The sequence below is a fragment of the Manis javanica genome, chromosome 5, assembly GCF_040802235.1.
Source record: "Manis javanica isolate MJ-LG chromosome 5, MJ_LKY, whole genome shotgun sequence".
In the NCBI taxonomy this organism is placed as follows: domain Eukaryota; kingdom Metazoa; phylum Chordata; class Mammalia; order Pholidota; family Manidae; genus Manis; species Manis javanica.
Genome location: NC_133160.1, coordinates 130,507,325 through 130,528,841, shown reverse-complemented (window position 1 = coordinate 130,528,841; position 21,517 = coordinate 130,507,325). Strand labels below are relative to the sequence as shown.

Sequence of the window (21,517 nt, the reverse complement as noted above, 5' to 3'; positions counted from 1 at the left end):
CCCATCAGTCACAAAGTCCTGTCTGTTCTTTCATAATAACCTCTCTCATCCATCCTTTCATTGACATTCCTAGTTTTACCACCACAATTCAGTTTAAGGTGAATTGGAATATAGGAAGTTTAAGACATGCATAGGAATATTAAGGTAAGTTTCTTCACTTTTTAAGAAAACTCCATGGCTTAGCCAACTACCCATATTTTCTAGACCCTTTAAAGTAGAGGTAAGTGGCAGTGTTACAACTTTGTAGTAAAAAAATCCAGGCTTAAATACTAAGAGACACTGAGCAAGTTAAATAGTGTCTCTGAGTTTCAGGATACTTATCTGTAAAGTCAGAAAAACAAGCATCTCAGAATTGTGATGATCAAGTGTAGATTATAAACCGCTACATAAAGGTTGAGTGGTAAGGATGTTGGTTTTAGATCTTTACAGCTTGTTGCTGGAACCCTAGGAATACTTGAAACTACTCACAAATTTGAAACTTAAGTTTATACCTTCCTTCGGGTACTATATATATAGTTGGGTACTATATACACGTACGTATATATGTCCATTTGCCTACCTGATGTTTCCTCTTGGGTGTCTCAAATATTTTGGATGCCCTCCTCAATCTATTTTCCACAGAGCAGCAATAACAACTTTGGAAAATACATATGAACTCACATTTCTTACTTGAAAACCTTTTATTGTTTCCCATTACATCTAAATTTCTAATCATGGTCACAGTACTCTGATCTAGCGATTGCTATTTCTCCAAACTCATGTCCTTCATTTTCTCCTTTTCCAATAACTCCCACCTAGAACCTCACTCAGTTCCTCACTAATCGCTCTGTTCTCAAAGCCCTTGGCATATGCTGTGCCCTTACCTGGACCACCCTCCTACCTTTTCTTATGGCTGGCTCCTCAATCTTCATGTCTCAAAGATCTAATTGCCCTATTTTAGTAGGTCTCCCTCCCACCTTTCACCTGCCCCTACCAACAGGTACCCAGAGTTATTGTCTATTATTATGCCCACTGTTTCCTACATAATACTGATAAATTCAAATTAAACATGGATGTATTTGACATTTGTTTTCTTATTAACTATCTTTCCCCCCACCAAATGGTAAGCTCCAGGATGCAAAAGCATGTGTTTGTTCACCACTGTATATGCAGTATCTGTTTCAATGCCCTAGGTAAATTAATGAAAGGCAAAACATGCTAGAAGGATTTTTAGGATCATCTTTATATACCAAATTATGATTGTAGACAGCAGATCATAGTCTTATCAAGAGGTAGCCTTAGCAATGTGTAAAAGTACAAAGGACAGATAAACTGAAATCAATTAATTAATGTGATATAACTTGTGCTATGTTAGTAATCAAGTATTTGAGGGCCCACAAGAATATGTAACACTATAATAAACAAAGCTAACACCTATATAAGAAGATACTGAATGAGGTCCGAAAGAGGGAACAAAGCATGAAGTATCTCAGCTAAATACCTGCCAACACTTGGGGTAAGGGCTAAAAGCTGAACAAAACTGGACCTACCCTAGTCAAAACGTCCAACTCCCCACTCTCAGGCTACATAAGCAGAACACTTTGGAAGAGGAGAATGAGAGAATCATTGGAGCCACACCTTTTTAGGTTTATGGAGGTAACATGGCATTTCCTTAACTATCCCTAACGCAAGTCCAAGCCAAGCGAACAAGGCTACAATAGAATAAGCTAGAGGAATTGAAGGTGACTCTGGAGACACTGACATCTCATCCACTGGCAGATTTGTTGGTGAGCCCTGCACGTACAAAAACAGGAAGACAAAAACTTGGTAAGAAACAGCAGGCCAAGGAATGGGCTGGGTAAAGCAATGTGCACTCCCTGCAATTTCACATGGCAACAATGTAACTTTCTCCTGGATCCACTGACACTGTGTAGAAAGTGCCATTTAGGTTTGTTGAACCATCTTGACACCAAAGGAGAAAAAAAATTAAAGCAGCAAGAGGCTAGGTATACTTTTGGGGGTTGCAACTGAGTGACTAAGAGGGCTGCAGACTGTTAAGCAACTGTGCAATGGAGAGACTGCCTCAGAGTTTCTAGAAGAACTCAATGTGCCCATTAAAGAATGAACACTTAGATGCAATAGGATTGTACTTACCCAGTTAAAAGAAATTCATCCCTCTCTTCCCTGATCCTCCTCTCAGCCCCCAATACCAGAGGGAATGGGCCTTGAAAAGAGAGGAGAATTCGTGAAAAACAAATCCTACCTTCAGTCTTCAGAGTTCCTAAGTCACAAGTTAGCCAGAGAATACTTGTCTTGGAACTGAGATTGGAGTTATAAACCAGACAGATTTTGAATAATCTGAGTATGGAAGAAGAATAAAAAATCTCGAATATGCCCAAAATGTCTTTAAGGGATTTGCCACTCAGTGCCACTCAGTCACCTAAGAATCTCATTAAAATGAAAATTCCTATTCAGTTAAGCCCTTGATGGGGCCAGAAAGTCTGCATTCCTAACAAACTCCCTGCAGATGCTGCTAATTCAAGGACAATGCTTTGACAAACAGGTCACTATGAGGTAGGGAAGGGAGTTTCAAAGAGCATGGTTGGCAGCAAGGAATAGAGAATATTAGGTTGGACTATACGAAATATCCATTTTTTTAGGTCAAAACAGTTGAATTTGGCAATTTCAAAAAACCTTTTAAGTTGTATCCCATCAAATAAAAATTCATTCAATAAAATGGGAAATATAATATTAAATAGTAAATAATTTATCCACATTCTGACAAATATTTAGACCCTATTTAAATGAAAACATAAATGAAGTAGCATATGGAAGTAGTACTGACCTGTGTTGGCAGGCATGAATACTTGCTAGGAGAATGTGCATGTGTGTGTATACATCATTTGAAAAAGACTAGGCTGAAATCATCACTAACATGCTCTAATTTGACGATTTTTATAAATGGTAGTCTTCATGAACTGTGCTTGTGGATAAAAACTTGCTGCCACCTGGTGGATTTGAGTTAAGAATTAAAAGGGAAATATGTATCTTTTTATTCAGATACCTTAATTACTATTAATGCTGGGTAATAAACCCTTTCACCCCAAAGAACGTTTGGCTATCAATTTCTTTGGTCATACTGAATCCATAGCAAACTTGCCCGGGGCTGAAACCCATTGGCAAGACAATAGTAAACTTTAAAGTCTATTGATTTAAATTAAATGAACTTTCATGGTTTTCCTTCATCATTTTCATTCACAGGACTCTTTGGAAGTAAGCAAGAAATGCAGAGGACTTGTAATATTTGTGTTTTTGTCCAAAATAGGTCAGAGAAAGGATGAGCCACAGAAAAATATTAAGGGTTCAGTACAAATTCTAGTTTTGTTGGAGGCAATGAATATTCTGAAATACCTGAAAGTTTTTGAAATGGCACATAAGCTATAATTCTAATATAAAAATGAAAATTATACATTTCTAATCTATAATTTTCTAATCTCTGATTATAAAGGCAGTAGGGAATGAAAAAATTCAGTGCATAACTATTTTAAAGCTATTTATTAAATATTTCCTCTATTTCATATCATCATTATTACTGTTTGAACTACTACTGTCATCATAGGTAGAAGTGTTTCTAATTGAAGATACCATCAAATCTACAATTCCTTTTTTGGGGTTTTCTTCCAAATCAGTGTGTATTGCTCCAACTTCTGCTAGTTTCCATTCAAGCTCTGCAATAAATAACCCATCATAAAATCAGTTAAAAATCTTGGAAAAATGAAAAGAATTTCTCATCTTTCTGAAACATAAGTTGACTAATAAAGTTAATGTGGAAATCATGATATATATGAAGAACTACAATATCAAAATAAACATTGGATATAGCAAAGTTATACCTAGGGGGAGAAATTATGGTTAAAATGACTGAGAATAAGTGGTTTAAAAGTTCAAATCAAGAAACTAGGGAAAGAACAATAAAATAAACACAAGGGAAGCAGAAGGAGGGATATAATGAAGAAAAGACTTTAGTAAAGTAGAAAAACAAAATCAGTAGAGATAATCAACTAAGTCAAAAGCTAGTTATTTGAAAAAACTAATAGATATCTCAGACAAAAATGATCACAAGAAAAGGAAAAGAACCAATAATATAATGCATTTGCAGTGAATATAACCAAGGTAAATATTTTAAGATTTGAGACTATTATGTAAAAACTTATGCCAATACATTTGAAAACTTTAATGAGAAAATTTCAAAATACGAATTTCCAAAACATATCCAGGAGAAACCAAAAAGAATTGAATTGATAACCAAAAATCACCCATGCATGCTAATTCATCATTTTGTTAAATCTATTCCTGAGTACTAACTATATAGATAACAGGACATTTATGAGGAAAATACAAAATACACTAATGAGGAAAATTACAAAATACATTACAGTGCAAAATGTAACATATTTATGATAAAAATTACAGAAAACATAAAAAAGACCAAAATAAATGACAAGATATATTTCATTCATGGATAGGAACATTCACTGTTACTAGGATATCAAGTCCCCAACAATTAATTTATAAATATGACTTTAATAAGTAATCACAATTACTCAGAGAACTTGACTAATTCCAACACTTACACAAAACTTTGAAAAAAAACCTGCCGTACTAGAGACAACTAGATTGTTATAAAGCTATAGTAATTAACACAGTGTTTTACTGATTCAGGGATAGACAAATAGATCTGCAGGCTATAGAAGAGACTTCAGAACACATTAAAACATTTTTTTGAGCCATGAAAAATGCCATGGGAAACATAAAAATCAGTGGGGAAAACACCTTACACACATCAGGATGGTTACTACTAAAAAAAAAACCCCAGTATATAATAAGCATTGGTGAGTATGTGAAGAAACTGGAACTTTTATATACTGTTGACCAGAGTGTAAAATGGGGCAGCCACTATTGAAAATAGTATGTTGTCACTCAAGAAATTACAATAGAATTACCAAATGATCCAGCAATTCTACTTCCAATACCCAGAAGAATTGAAAACAGGGAATAAAAAAACATTATTTGTACATACACGTTCATAGCAGCCTTATTCACAGTAACCAAAAGGTAGAAGCAAACCAAGTATCCACCGACAGATATATGGATAAGCAAATGTGGTACAAACATACAATGGAATATTATTCAGCTTTAAAAAGGAAGGAAATTCTGATACATGTTATAACATGGATGAATGTTATGTGAACATATGTGACATTATGTTAAGTGAACTAAGCCAATCTTAAGAGGACAAATACTGCATGATTCATTTATATGAGATACTTAAAGTAGTCAAGGTCATAGACAAGTCAAGTCAGAAAGTAGAATGGTGGTTGCCAGATGCTAGAGGGAGAAGGGAATGGGAAGTTACTGTTTAATGGGCACAGAGCTGCAGTTTTGCAAGAGATGGATGGTAGTGATGGTAGCACAGCAGTGTGAATATACTTAATGTCACAGAGCTATTATACTTAAAAATGGTTTAATAAAGTAATATTTATTTATAAAATAAATAACTCCTGGGTATGTAATGTATGGTATGGTGACTACAGGTAATAATACTGTATTCTATACTTTAAAAATGGTTAAGATGGTAAATTTCATATTATGTGTATTTCATGAAAATTCTAAAAAAATTTAAATACACTAATAAAAAAACTATGGACCAGATAACATACTATTCATGATAGTGACTGCCTCTAGGAAGACAAGAGGGAATGGAGTAGGAATGGAAAAATAGATAAACTTCAACTATATCTGTGAAGTTTATTTCAATAAGAAATAAACAAATAACCGAAGCAAATATGAACAGATGTCCACATTCGTTATTTGGATAATGATTACACAAATGTTTGCTGTATTATTGCTTGTACTCTTATACATTAAATTTTTTTAATTAAAAGGATGAGGTCCTGCAACACAGAGAAGACAAGTAGTGATTTTACAGCATCTTATTACGCTGATGGGCAGTGACTGTGAAGGAGTATGTGGGGGGGACTTGGTGAAGGGGGAAGCCTAGTAAACATAATGTTCTTCGTGTAATTGTAGATTATTGATACCAAAATTTAAAAAAAAGGATGAGGTCCAAGCTGAAAAAAACAAGGTTGCAAAACAAAGAGGGGCCTTAGAGACGAGGAAAAGGAAAAGGAGGTAACTCTGTAAAATTACAGTGTTTGGAGGTCTCAGTAAGGTCAAAAGCAGTTTTAGGTGAATGAGAAAGTGAAAGAATAGTTGTCAAAAGCAGCTATTCACAATGGCTTTAACAGGATCATAAGAGAAAGGTTTTAATAATGTAGAATTAAAACAGTCCCCAGAAATGACTAGATCAAGGCTGTGGTCTTAGAACTAGGTTAGGAAGTAAAAATTATTAAAGAAGACAAAAAAATGAAGTCCTTTGTTGTGTACTACGAAAAAGAAAATAATAGGAGACATGGTCCTTGTACTTGTTAGGGAGATAAAATTCAAGGGGAACTGATTAACTCAGAATTGATTAACAATTAAAGGAATTGTTAATGGATTAACAAAATTGAATAGTATGTGAATTAGTGAAAAATAAGCATATAGAGAATATACGCTATAGAAATTCAGTAGAGAAGAGGAACACAGATTATGAATTGGTCCAAAATCACTTAATAGGATAAATGAAAACCTAGGAGACCCTGAAAGAATAGGGTTTGAAAGGGAAAATAAAGAGGGATAGGTACTTTGGTTATTGGGAAAGAGTATGAAACAAAGTATAAGAGCACAAATGAGTAACGTGTGTCTGGGGTCGCTGTGGAAGACCAGCCTGGCTAGAGCAGAAACTAGAAAGTGTTGAGAAATATAGCTGAATTGATGCGCTGAAATTCTCAAGCATAAGATTCTGAATTTTTGACTTATTTGAGACAAGAAGCCATTAAGAATTTAAGCAAGTGGGTGTTATGATATAAGTATTATTGTAGGACAATTAACCTGAAGGCATACAAGAAGAGACTAGAAGCAAGGAGAAATACCTTTAAACTTTCATGATATTTGTTAATTTATCAGAGTTTTCAGCTTTTTTTAATAAAGAAAGCTTTAAAATAACATCATTACCTTCTAGTTTGAGATTCATCCCTCCACATTCTATAATTCCAATGAATTTGCCTTCTATCTGACCATTTTTATAAACAAAAATTGTTGGTAAACAATTGTCATGGTAGTGTTGAATACAGCTATTCACGATGGCTTTAACAAATTTAGTTTCTGGAAATTTGCTTGCTAGGAGACTAAGATGCTGGTTAACCAACAAACACATTGGGATGCTAAAAAGAGAAATGGTACATACAATATCTTTTAAAAACAGACTACTCATCTCAGTGTAATAAGTGAAACAGCTCCAAGACAGAAATATATCTTCAGATATTCTTTTAAATATAAGAGCATATCAATTATCCTCTACTGTTACCTTTAATAATGATGAACTGTAGAATCTTCTGATTTTTATTACAAACACAAATAAAGCCTGGGAGTGGAGCCTGCTACCATGTGAATCAGATGTCTAAGCCTTGATATAGCATTAACTGAATCAAGCCAGTTAATAGAACTCAGAGAATCCCTGGCAGTTCTGAGTTGACGCAAGGGGATCCCAACTCTTGTCACCAACATAGGCTTATTTACATGTGAGATTATCACATCCAAAATTCCTTATTTCAAACTTCTCTGAATTTCTTGACTCTGGCAAACGTCACCCTCACTTTTGACATCCTACTCCATGCAGCGTCCTGTTCCCCATTATCCAGAACTATCCCTCCCCAGAAATTTAAAATTGATAGAAGTGTGGCCAGAACCTGCAATTCTTCCTGCTCTACCACTTAACTCCCATTACACCTACTCTTCAGTTAGGGCCTTTGCTTCCAGTCTCTCACTCACTTGCAGCTTGATCAAACTATTTCAGAGCTAACCCCTACTACATTCCATATTCCTTCATTTCCTATGATACATTTCTCTCTTATTCAGCTTCCCACTTTTTCTGTTTCTTCAATCTTTCCTTCTCCACTTTATAGAAACATATTTAAGTTAACTTTTTTAAAAGTGCTTTACAACACCATGTCCCCTTCAAATAACTCTGTTCTCTTTCTCTCGTTCACAGCCCAGATGAAAAAGAAAATAAAAACCTCTATATTCTGTTCACTTTCCATCTTGAAAGAGTCTACTTTTTTGGCTTCTGTGATAACACTATTCATTAATTTCCTTTTTACTTCTTTGACTTCCTTCTTCTGTTTATGCCTCAAATATAGATATTCCTTGTCTGCTCATTCTAGACACATTCACATTCTCTTCTCATTCTAGACACTTTCACTAGGTAATCTTAACCATTCTGATATCAACAGCTATGAGCATATATATAATATTTCTTCTGTATTTTCTTAGTTTGGCACTCAGGCCAAAAGATTTCCCCATTCTTCTATATCTAATCAGTATCCAAGTCATATTGATTCTCCTCCTTATCTCATACCTGTCCTCCCTCCTCTTTCTCCATTACATACACTTCCCTTTCATATCCGGCTTTATCAGATTGTCCTAAATGGTCTGTTTCTAATCTTGGTTCCCCAAATTTATTAGTGACCTGTGACAAAGGGAGCTCAGCCCAAAAATCTCATTGTGTAACAACTGCCCTTTGCTCAAGCTTAAAATCCTTCAATGGCTCCTCACTGCCTTCAGCCTTAAGTCTGGGCTCCTCAGTGTAGCTTTCAGGGTTCTCCATGGTCTGACCCCTGCCTATCTCTCTAGAATTATTCTGTGTCTGCTACCAAATTACTTAATGTCCTCCAAAGCAAGTTGATGCCTCTTATTTCTATCCCTTTGTTCAAGCTATATACTCCATCTAAAATACACCATTCAGTCTGTAAACCTGGGTGATCTTATTTTTCGGGGCCAAGACCAAGAATTACTTACTCTATGGAAAATTACATTATTTCCTTCCTCCAAGGGTAAAACTTATTACTCCCTCATCAGTGAATTTACCTTGCTCTGTATAGAATTCAGCCATAGTACCTAAAAGACTGTTATTACATTTAATCATCTCCTTTACTATAATGAAAAATTTTAATGGCAGAGACAGATGTCTTATATGTCTTTGCATCTCCAGCATCTACATAATCCTCAGAAATCCTCTTAATACTAGGTGACATTACATATCAATTCATGGAGCAATAAGAAAAACAAATGCAGTATATGTTTAACTTTCATTTCAGAATACATGTATATCATTTCTTTTGATAATTATAACCTGCTACAAAAATCTAGATACTGCTTTATTTTAGTGGGTGACCTACAAAAATAATAGAAAAATATGTACTGCCTAACTTAAATAGTTTTCCATACCAAGCAATGACATAAATTAACTTTGTATGTTTCAACTTAAACAAATTCAACCTTTTATGAGTTTTTGAATATTATTTGTCAAAACAAGTAATTTATCTAGAAATAACCATTAAAATAAATTGCTTTATGCCATGGTATGAGTGTTCAGAACCAATTAATCATAATGGTTCTCAGAAAAGACATTGATTGAGCTACTGGATATTGAACACCAATCACACACAGTTCCCAATGTTGTAAATGTTGGGATTTCTCAAACTTATTTGTAAAGAACCAAAATCAGCAGCATTTATGAATTGGTTTAACCGGATTAAGAGCTACATGAAAAATGGGAAATGATTCTTTTTTAGGCTTTAAACTACTCAAAATTCAATTACCAAGCATTTCAGTTATAATAAAAGTAATGTCTTCTTTTATAGGGAATGATGTCCTATCAAAATTTGTCTGAGGAACTGATGAGCTGAAAACAGCAGAGCTCTAATTTACATAAATCACTCTGTGCAGAATTTCTCTGAGAACCTGAAGAGAGAATAAAAGTTTTATTCAGAGAATGAGGTAAGAACTTTGAGGGGCTACTGTCATGGCCTCCGTTCCTGGATTGGCTTGGAGTCCACACAGAAATGGGAATCTCAGCTAGAGAGGCTGTTTCTATGAAAAGATTTATGAAACTCTGGGAAAAGACACAGAGTTGAGGAAAATCTCACTTTCCCCAATTACCATGATACCAGGCTGGCAAGTACTGAGGACATTGGGGTTATACTTAGTACAAGACACTCTAAAATTAATTATCTGGAGGGAATAGGGGTGTATAAGGGAATTGTTCTGTTAAAAGAGACTTAACAGACATAATGCAATATAATGATTTATAAGAAATATGTATTTGGTCATTCAGATAACCAAAATATACTTCTCAGATATATTTGGTCTTCATTCAGTTCCTGTAAATGCTTCAGAGCCATAAAGGTGAAATGGGTGTCTTACTCTTAGTGAAGGTGACTTTTGGACCCACCTAAGGGCAGGTGCTGGTTGCTAGGAGGACCAATCATGATTAGAGAGTTAGAACTTTCAGCCCTCCCTGCACCCCAGGGGAGGGAAAGGGGCTGAAGGTTGAATCAGCCAATGGCCAATGACTGAGTCAATCATGAGTATGTGATGAAGACAATATAAAAACCCAAGAGGGCAGCTTTTTTCTTTTTCAGAGAGCTTCCACATGCCACTGAGCCAGGTCTCATGAGAAAACCTCCTTTTTTTCTGGACCTCATTCTGTGTCCTTCTTTACCTGGTTGTTGATTAGCATCCTTTAAAAACCTGGTAAATATAAGTAAGTGTTTCCCTGAGTGCCGTGACACTCTAGCAAACTAATCAGACCTGAGGAGGAGGTCACTGGAACCTTTCATCTGTAGTCTGTGAGTGAGAAGCACAGGTAATAGCCTGCCCCTTGTCAGTGGCTTCTGAAGTAGAGTCTTACAGTGGGATCTGATGCTATCTCCAGGTAGACTGTGCCAGAATTGTTTGTTGTCATGCTGGGGGTAACCCACAACCACATTGGAACTGGGTTCAGGAACCCAATGATGAATCTAAATACACTGTGTAATACTTGATTGGATCCTTGTTAAAAAACTTATGTATTTATAAAAGACATTTTGAAGTCAGTTGAGGAATCTGAGTAAGGACTGGGGCAGTAGATGTTACTAGGAATTACTATTAATTTTTTATGTGAGAAAATGGCTTTGTGGTCATGTTAGAAAAATTCCTTTATGTTTTGAAGTTGCATGCTGAAGTACTTAGGGGTAAAGCACTATAACTATACTGTGTAATTTATGGTTCTGCAAATAAATACATCCACAAACAAAATGATACAAATATGGCAGAATGTTCATCATTTAATCTACCTGGGTATTATTAGGATGCTTTTTTTAATCACCCTTTCTACTTCTCTGTATGTTTGAAATTTTCCATAAGAAATTCGTTAAAGATTAACTGCCAAAGGTGCAAGGTGCTTATCTTTCTAAGAAGTATGACAGGTTCTTTAAATTAGACATGAAAATATATTAAAGTATCTCATTTAATCCCTGAAGCCAATGACATATATGTATACATGCATACACAAAGTTTTTTTCTTGAGTAATCTTTGTTATATGCTTTATAAAATCCTAAAACCAGACATAGGTATCTTAAAACATTGATATATTAACAACTTGCAAAAAAAATAATTACCTTGATCTGTATAGATGAATTACAACCCACACATCTTTTTCTGCATTTGTGACTTCATTCACATACTGATTTCCAGAAATTTCTCTTAATTCCCCAAATTTTTGCTTTTTCTTAAGAGCTTTCCATTCTTGTAACCTCTTTTCTCTAGTTAAAAAAAATGAAATGAAATTATGTTAGAAAATTATTATATTCCTAAGGTCATTCCCACATACAGTAACAATTTAGGGCAATGAATGTAATGCTAGTATATATCAAACACTTCAAAAAATGACAGAATAACTATTAAGGGTCTTATAATGCCAATTTCTCTTTTTATATGAGAATTTGTGTTATCATGGGTATTGCAAAATATAAGAAGTTGGTTAGCTATTACTTTTAAATTTGTTTATTTAAGACTAGCTCTTGACCATAGCTATAGAGTTTATTTAGACTGGGGCCAACAAATTATCATACTATGTTACATTAATTTAATCCTTGCAAAAACTTTATGAAATCAGTACCATTATTATCACCATTTATATGTTCTTAACTATCATGCTAAGCTGACCTTCAGTCCAAAGTCTTTGTGAATATGTGTAACTACTTGTCATAAATTTATTGCAGGTAGAGAGGTGTAGAGAAGAGAGATTATAAATTTGGACTCTAAGGTCACACTAAACTGGGTTTAAATGCCAGCTCCTACTTACTAGTAGTATGAACTTAGGCAAGTTATTTAATCTCTTTACACTTCAGTCTCTCCAACTGCAAATGGGAATAATACTAATACCTATTCATATGGTATTGTTAGGAATTAAATGAAATAATACATCTAATTTTATTAAAATGGTGCCTAGCACACAGTGAACATTCAATAAATGTTACCTAGTTGTTCATCCAGAGAGAACCTTAAAACTTTGTGAAACAACTCTCTCAGAATTCACATACTTCGATTTATTTGATGAATGCTTGGATTCCTGAAGCAAATCCAAGTAAGATAAGGGAGGGACATGGGACAAGGGTCATGCCATTGTAAAACCTACTTAGCCTGCAAAAAAGGCCCAGCTCATTCTTTAGCTTAATAGATATGCTGTTCTTCCTCATCTTGCAGCCGCTTGAACAATTAAGTAACTTTGTAACCAGGATGAGAGACAGAACTCTGGAGCACAAATAAACCTACATGGTTTTATTTGAGATCTGAATCAACAGTCACCATTTTAAACAGCCCCATTCTTAAGACAAAACTTCAAATTATTAATCACCTAGGTATATCATGCCTTATGCCGACCCTACCCAAAAAGCCCTATAAAACCCCAAATCCTAAACCCTTAGGCATGCCTCCTCTCTGAGGTCACCTGCACACCCATCTGTGCACTGTCTTATCCAGTAGAATTTTTTGTTGCAAAAACCTATTGCACTTAGTCTCTGAACTCTTTTTCATGATAAAAATAAGAACTTGTCAACCTCCACCTTTGGTGGGAAGTGTCTTTGTCACTTCGCTATTTCATTCAGCTTTCTAGTCTTAATGCAATCCTTTTTCTCCCTCCTTATTTTATTTCAGAAGAGTAGGGAAGTGGAAGTTCTCAGAATAAAATCTCACTCCATCCAGTAGTCTGTGACTCCCCCAATTCTGGGGGAGTAGGGATATAATTCCTGTGCCATACAGATCAAGCAGACACTGGATACCAGGTGACCCTGGCTTTAGGGATTGGCAATGGGATTTTCCCTATGCCAAGCAGGAATTGAATGGATTTTCCTTTTCTCTCTATTCTTTCTTGCTCTCTGCTGCCTGCATGGCTGCTGATGTTCTCTACTAATTTTGCTTTAATTAATTCCTTTCTTGCTGGCACTTGTTCGACCTGATCAAGAATTCTTCCTCTGTCAGAATCATGAGCCCTTCCCTGTCTGGTTGAGGTTTCACCTAGTGCAAAGGGAGAGACCTCCCCAGACGCAGCTGTCCAGCAACACAGTCGTTTCTGACATATCTCTGTTTCTTAGAAGTTATTGATTCTATATCTAAATTGCTTGGTAGTACTTACTCCCCTTCTTTCTCTATGTACTAACTATATTTTCTGCATTCTTGATGCTCTGGCATCTGGGACCTTGTTGATCCTGGAGAGACTGCTCCTCCAAGGGCTAGCTAATTCCTAAAGATAGCAAGCACTCACCAGAGAGCATATTTCTCAGAAGCAAACCAACCAACTCAGAGTGCATTCCCTCAACCACCTACTTTACTAGGCTGAGCCACTACCCCACTCCCTAATCATCCATGGGCCAGGAACCAGACACGTAGAGATAGGTCTGCCAAAATTATTCAAACTAGCCAATCCTAAATCTGCTTACCCTGGTAGCTTGCCTTTCTAATAGAAATCACAATAAAGCCTTGTGTCCAGGCTATCTCCCGACTCATTCTGCCTCTTGACCAACTCTGGTGCTTCTCTCTGTGGTGGTCCTGCATTGTGGGGAATTCCCCCTACTCTTGAGAACTGTGAACAAAAAACTGTCTTTTCAATGGCAGTTATCTCCTGATCTATTGGCTTTGCCATATCTGAATAAATACAAAATCCTTGGAATATTTTTAAACACTTCATGCTTATTTCATTTCTATTAGAAAATGTCATGCAAAACCACTTGCTTTACAGAACAAGTAGTCCAAGCAAAATGAAGCCTAGAGAGTGTCAATAATAGTAATCCAAGTCTAGGGCCCTCTCAGTTTTCAAACAAGTTCTTCAACTTTCCTCTACTAGCCTACCTGTTCAGAACTCACAATTACTCCAAAGATCTTCTGGGAGCCCTATTTTTTTTTGCACTGAATATTCAGTATCACATCATTCACTTTCTTCAATTTGATCTTCCAAAAATTTCAAAATTTTTGTTCCAATGGTGGTAACATGCCCTACTTAATGGCACAACTGTCAATTAATTCCCTTCCTCCTCTCCTCCTTCACCCTCTCCTCCTGATTTTTCCTTGTTATTTCAATGGAATTGGCCAGGGAGAGACAAACACGTGGCCTGTTTTTACCATGAGAAGTGACATAGTGTTCAGTGACCTGCATTTTTTACATAATAATGATGTCAGTTGGGATTCAGTTGCATAAACAGAAAACCCTCTAGCTATTTTAAGCAGCAAGAAGCTTAATATGGGGAATTAAGGGCTTTTTAAGCTCAATGAAAAGGAAGAGGAGGAGGCTCTGGATTAGCCTACCAGGAATGACTCCCAGAAAAGCACTGCAAAACTGGTCTGCCAAGGGAACAGCTTTCTCTACTGCAATCCAGAAACCGGAGCTACTGTTCTAATTATGCCCTAGTATCAAATTACTCTGGGGATCAGAAAACCACTGTAACAACTGTTGTCTCTAAGAACCTATCTCCTTAGAAAAGAATGAGAGAAAGTATTCACAATGACACACATGATAAGGGTCTGTTATCCAAAATAAAGAACTCTAAAAACCCATTAAGAAAATAACCTGATTAAAAAATGGACCAAAGACTTTGACACCTCACCGAAGAAGATATACAGATGACAAAAAGGCATATAAAAAGATTCCCCAAATCTATGTCATCAGAGAAATGCAAATTATAGCAAGAGACCACCTATTGGAATGAACAAAATCTGGAACACCAACACCACCAAATGCTGGAGAAGATGTGGAGCAGCATTAACCCTCATACATTGTTGGTGGGAATGCAAAATGGTAGAGCATTTGGAGGTTTCTTATAAAACTAAACATACTCTTACCATATGATCCAGCTATTATGCTCCCTGGAATTTACACAGAGGAGTCAATAACACATCCACACAAAAAACTCCACATTTATAGCAGGTTTATTCATCATTGCCAAAACTTGGAAACAATCAAGATATCCTTCAGTAGATGAATGGAAAAATAAACATGGTATGCTCAGATAATGGAATATTATTGAATGCTAAAAAGAAATGAGCTATCCAAACCATGAAGAACCACTAAACGCATATTACCAAGTGAAAGAAAACAATCTGAAAAGGCTACATACTGTATGACCCCAACTATATGACAATCTGAATAAAACAAAACTATGGAGACAAAAAGATTAACGATTGCCAGGGTTTGGCAGTGGGGAGGGATGAACAGGCTGACCACGGAGGATTTTCAGGACAGTGAAAACACTCCATATGATATTGTAATGATGGATACATGTCATCATGCATTTGTCCAAACCCATTGTATACCATAGAAAGTACACTGTAATGTGCATTATGGACTCTGAGTGATTATGATGTAGCAATGTACATTCATCATTTATAACAAATAATATTATTCTGGTAGGGGATGTTGATAATGGGAAAGGCTATGTATACATGTCAGGGCAGACAGTATTTTGGAAATCTCTATACCTTCTACTCAATTTTGCTGTGAACCTAAAACTGCTTTTTTAAAAATATACCCCAATTTTTTTTGTTGTTCTTTTGTTTGGCTTTAAATGAGGAATTTGCTTTGAATCAGCACTATCAAGAAGACTGCAAAATTTTCTCTTCATGAGAATGAATAATATTTTGAAAGGCTATAGTTTTTTCCTCAGATCAAAAGTGACAGCAGAGACATGAAAATAACACTGTAAACTGATAGCAATTAGAGTTGGACTTTTGAATGTGGAATATGCAAGTAAAAGAACTTCTATACATAATATCTTCTTTAACCCTGTGGCAGAAACTGGTTAAACAGCCATTGGCATAGCTTCCTGTTCCAGGACTCCAGGAAGGCATTTGCTACCCGCCCTTGCAATTAGATTAGGTCCATAAGATTGTATTATGTCCAGTAGGCAATGAGTGAAAGTGGTATGTGCATTTCTATGACTCATCCCTAAAATGTCCCATGCCATCTTTCACACTATTTTCCTGGTCCACAAGGTTACATCATGAGGGGATGAAAAGGGGATGATGTTGCCCTTAATGAAAAGAAAATCATATGATGTGCATCCCATTAGGACTTACTTGATGTCCGCATGTAGTGTTGGTCCTTAAGATCACTGTGACAAAATTCCACACTGTAATTATTATTTCTTCCTTTACAGTTACTAAATATTTGGAGGCAGATACTTTGAGATTATGCAAATAACCTGTTTCTATTTAAACTTTCACCATTTCAGAACTTGCCCGTTTGGATTATAACTGTGGTGTTCCAAAGATGATTTTTCTCTTTTCCTTATTCCACCTATACTTACTAATTGGAATTCTTCAGTGAGAAAGAGTTACTAGTGCCTCTAAGTTTGTTAATGTATTCAGTTATTTATGTTACTATAGACTCATGGATATTTATTTCATTTTATAATCCAATATTATGATTATTTTGTTGTTCAAGTTGTTCCAGCTTTGGCTATTGTAAGATCTTTTAGTTTGATTTCTGTACCTTTAAAAAAAATATTTAGCATTTTCTTACTTTTTGGTACCACAAGATTCTCCAGACTCATATTGTATTTTCTCAATTCACATTATGGAATAAAGCAGTTCTCCAAGAAACACTGGTTCCTTTTATCAGAGAATAGTATTTATGAAGCAGTAGTTGAGAGCTAGGTGTACTCATTGCTACTGCAGTGTTGCTGCTTCTAACCAAATTCATTGGTTTTTTAAAAATATTAAAACAATCTTGCATCCTTGAGAATTCCCACTTGATAAGGATGTATTACCATTGCTTAAATTACTGGACTTAATTTGATAATATATTGTTAAAACTTTCATGCCTACATTCAGAAGAGATATTCTTCTGTAGCATTCTGTTTTCATGATTTGTCTGGCCTTTGTATCAGGATAAGTTGGGAAATAAATCTACCTATTCTAATTTCTGAAATAATTTGTTTATGACTGGTAACTAATTTTTCATTAAATTATAGAAACTGGTGATAGATATCATGCTAGAAGGAAAATCATGGCACTATTTTTAATGGCCTTTATTAATATTTTCCACTTCACTCATATGTAACTTAATGAAATTCTGCTGTACATCAGTTTTTTATTTAAAGCAAAGGCAAAAATTTTAGGAAAAAAATTCCATCTTACATAAAGTGAGTTAATTTTAAAATACTACTTGAAATTTACTTCTATTCTTTTTAAAATCTATTCTGCAGACAAAATAGGGCTTTTCCATAGTTTCATTTTTATATCATTTCTTCATTCAAAAGCTCTCATTACCCAAATGAGTCACTGTACCTATATGTTTCAATAGCTCTCATATCTTCATCATCAAATTCATCTTCAGCTTCCTTCAACTGTTCAAGAGTCATCTTTTCATATGGTTTAACTAAAAATAAATTGTAGATAAATGAATTGTTCAAAATTGATTTTTATTTTATAGTCACATGTCTAGAAAAAGACAATATATTAAATAAAGGTGGAGCAAGAATATCTTGAATGTCACAGTTTCTTCAATACATGAAGCTTTTTGTGGCTGACTGCATCAGGTTTGTTCAAAGTGCTATTACTCCTGCAGAACTATCAGGTTACATTAAAAGTAGATATGAAAATCATCTAGACCCTATATATTTAGATTTTCCCAAGTACCTGGAAATCTTCACTAATAATGTATACTATATAGAATAATCTAAATAGAAGGTAAACCCAAGGGAGGGGAATAGGGTAGAAAAAAAAATCCCACCAAGTTGGATACCAGTGTATTTTAGCTGTATTATTAACTAGGATGTGACTTTCAACACATGAATTGGGAATTTTAGGTTTCAGCATCTTAAGTTCAAAAGTAATGGTAGGTTTTGTATTCAATGCTTTCTAATATCTTCTCTCCCACTAAGTTCATGACATGCACTCTCACTCTCATAACTATATCATTCCCTTCATCCAGCTGGTGAAAACCCAACTATACCCATTGCTTCTTCCTGTAAACATGAAACCATTTCTTCAGTTTCATCCTGTGCTTTTTCTTTTGGAGGAAGAATGCCAAAATCTCTCAAAATTTCATTCCATTCTGTATCTTCATTTGGATCCTATATAAAAAATTAGAAAACGTATTAACAAGATTGGCTCAAAGATGGTACATGAGAGGTGAGACAGAAACCTCCCCAAACCACATATAATATGAAAATATAGCAAATACAGCTAATCCCAAAAGAACAACAGGAAAGAAGGATGCGACATATGCCTACATCTAGGGAAAAAAGCAGACCTCACAGAAAAGAGTAAAGCACCAAAGCCACAATCCAGTAGAACCCAAGCCCTTCCCCCACCCCAGCTCACTGGAGGCAAGAAGAGAAATGGAGCAGGGAAGGGGTGGAGGCCTAGGACTGCTGAACACCAAGCCTTGGAGATCTGCTCTGGGAGCATGAACCCACATTGAATGGTGCTCTGGAGTTTAGTGGGATTGGAAAGCTAAGATAGGCAGAATACTTGGAGAGACTAAGATTTGAGCCACTAGCAGAGAACAATTACCCATAACCAGCTGCTCTGGGACAAAAGCAAGGCAGGTACTCTTAGAGACATCCCAACAGTGATAGGGCTACTAAAGAACTTGCTGCTCAGGAAAAAGGACAGGTAAACAAAATTGTCCTGGTGCACACAGCCCAGCAGATTGGGAACTTTTAGGAGCTTCAGGTGCTCCATCCCTCTGGCTAGCAATGCAGCTCTGAGGTCCCCCACCACAATAGGCAGCCAACCCTCCTTCCTCCCAGCTGGCACCAGCTCCCATATCTGATGACCCTGCCATTGCACCAGGCCAGCCAGAGGGCAGTCCCATCTATGGTAACTACAACGGCGTAGCATAGAGACTCCTCCCTGCATGCTCGGCCCACTGGCCCTGGCAGTGGAGGCAAATACTGAAGCCAGAAAGCAGGAAAGAGCTCTTTCCTCCTGGCAGGTGCCAGCACCACTCACTGGCAACTCCTGCCATCACTCCAGGGGCAGAGATGCTCCAGAGAAAGAGATTCTGGGCATTAGAGGGCATTGCCTACACCAAGTTCTACAAATATGAAACATCAAAATACCTGGTACAAACCAAAATCCCACAAACAACAGAAAGAGGGCTGAGTGAAACAGAACTCACCAATTGTCCTGAAAAAGATTTCAAATTAAAAATTATAAACATGCTCACAGAGTTACAGAAAAAAATTCAAGACCTAAGGTAGGAATTCAAGAAAGATAGAAACTTGGAAAAATATAGTATCTGAAATGAAACATACAATGGGGGGATTAAAAGCAGATTAGATGAAGTTGAGAAGATGGTAAATAAAATAGAAATTAGAGAACAGGAATGCAAAGAAGGTGAGGCACAGAGAGCAAAAAGGATCTCTGCAATGAAAGAATATTAAGAGAACTGTGTGACCAATCCAAACGGAACAATATTCGCACTGTAGGGGTACCAGAAGAAGAAGAGAGAAAAAGGGGTACAAAGTGTCTTTGAGGAGGTAATTGCTTAAAACTTTCCCAATCTGGGTAAGGAGATACTCTTTCAGGCCATGGAGGGGCACAGATCTCCCAACACAAGGAACCCAAAAAAGAAAACACCAAGACATATAATAATTAAAATGGCAAAGATCAAGTATAAGGACATGGTATTCAGAGCAGCCAGCAAGAGAAAAAAAGATCACATACAAAGGAAAACCCATCAGGCTATCATCAGACTTCTCAACAGAAACTTTACAGGTCAGAAAGGAGGGGCATGACATATTTAATGCAATGAAACAGATGGGCATCTAACCAAGAATGCTTTATCTGGCAAGATTATCATTTAAATTTGAAGGAGAGATGAAACAATTTCCAGATAAGCAAAAGTTGAGATCATTTACATCACAAAAACCATCTCTACAGTGTATTTTGGAGGGACTTCTATAGATATAAGTGCTCCTAAGGCTAAATAATTGTCACCAGAGAAAATAAAACCACAGTAAAGGAAGTAGACCAATGAATTACTAAGCTAATGCAAAGCTATATCAACTACCCCAAAAGCTAGTCAAGGGATACACAAAGACTACAGAAGATGATACCTAATGTATAAAGAATGGAGGAGCAAGAAAAATGAGGGGAAAAAAAGAACATTTAGATTGTGTTTCTTATAGCATACTAAGTGATTTAACTTAGACTGTTAGATAGTAAAGAAGCTACCATAGAACCTTTGGTAACCGCAAATCTAAAGCATGCAATGGCAATAAGTACATATCTATAGATAATCACCCTAAATGTAAATAAACTGAAGGTACCAATCAAAAGACATAGGCACAGTGAATGGACAAAAAAACAAGACCTGTCTATATGCTGCCTACAAGAGACTCACTTCAAACCCAAAGACATACACAGACTAAAAAGTGAAGGGATGGAAAAAGATATTTAATGCAAATAATGGGGGAAAAAAGCAGAAGTTTCAGTACTTGAATCAGAAAAAATAGATTTCAAAGCAAAGAAAGGACATTACATAATGATAAAGGTGTCATTCCAACAAAACGATTATAGCCATTATAAATATCTATGCACCCAACATAGGAGCACACAAATATTTGAAACAAATACTAACAGAATTAAAGGGGGAAATAGAATGTAATGTATTCACTTTAGGAGACTTCAACACATCACTCACTCCAAAGGACAGATCAACCAGACAGAAAATAAGTAAGGACACAGAGGCACAGAGCAACACATTAGAACAGGTGGACCTAATAGATATCTACAGAACACTCCACCCAAGAGCAGCAGGATACACATTCTTCTTAAGTGCATACAAAACATTTTCCAGAATAGATCACACACTAGGACACAAAAAGATCTTCAGTAAATTCAGAAGAACTGAAATTGTACCAAACAGCTCCTCAGACCACAATGGTATAAAACTAGAAAAATTATGCAAAGAAAACAAAAAGAAAAATGGAGACTTCACAAAATGCTCCTAAATAATCAATGAATCAATGACCAAATTAAAACAGAAATGAAGCAATATATAAAGACAAATGAAAACAACAAATCCACACCACAAAATCTGTGAGACACAGC

The 21,517-nt window shown here is 35.9% G+C and overlaps 1 protein-coding gene across 1 annotated transcript in view; it reads right to left on the bottom strand.

Annotated features, from left to right (window-relative positions):
• Positions 1 to 3,541: 3,541 nt before the first annotated feature.
• PDCL2 (phosducin like 2) overlaps positions 3,542 to 21,517 on the bottom strand; it is a 47,690-nt gene continuing 29,714 nt past the window's right edge. The window contains exons 2-6 of the mRNA XM_037018692.2: positions 18,408 to 18,528; positions 17,741 to 17,831; positions 11,581 to 11,724; positions 7,096 to 7,304; positions 3,542 to 3,707 (exon numbers count right to left, since the gene is read on the bottom strand). Coding sequence (XP_036874587.2) covers positions 3,550 to 3,707; positions 7,096 to 7,304; positions 11,581 to 11,724; positions 17,741 to 17,831; positions 18,408 to 18,528 — 723 coding nt within the window. The 3' untranslated portion in view covers positions 3,542 to 3,549. The remainder of the gene's footprint in view (positions 3,708 to 7,095; positions 7,305 to 11,580; positions 11,725 to 17,740; positions 17,832 to 18,407; positions 18,529 to 21,517) is intronic.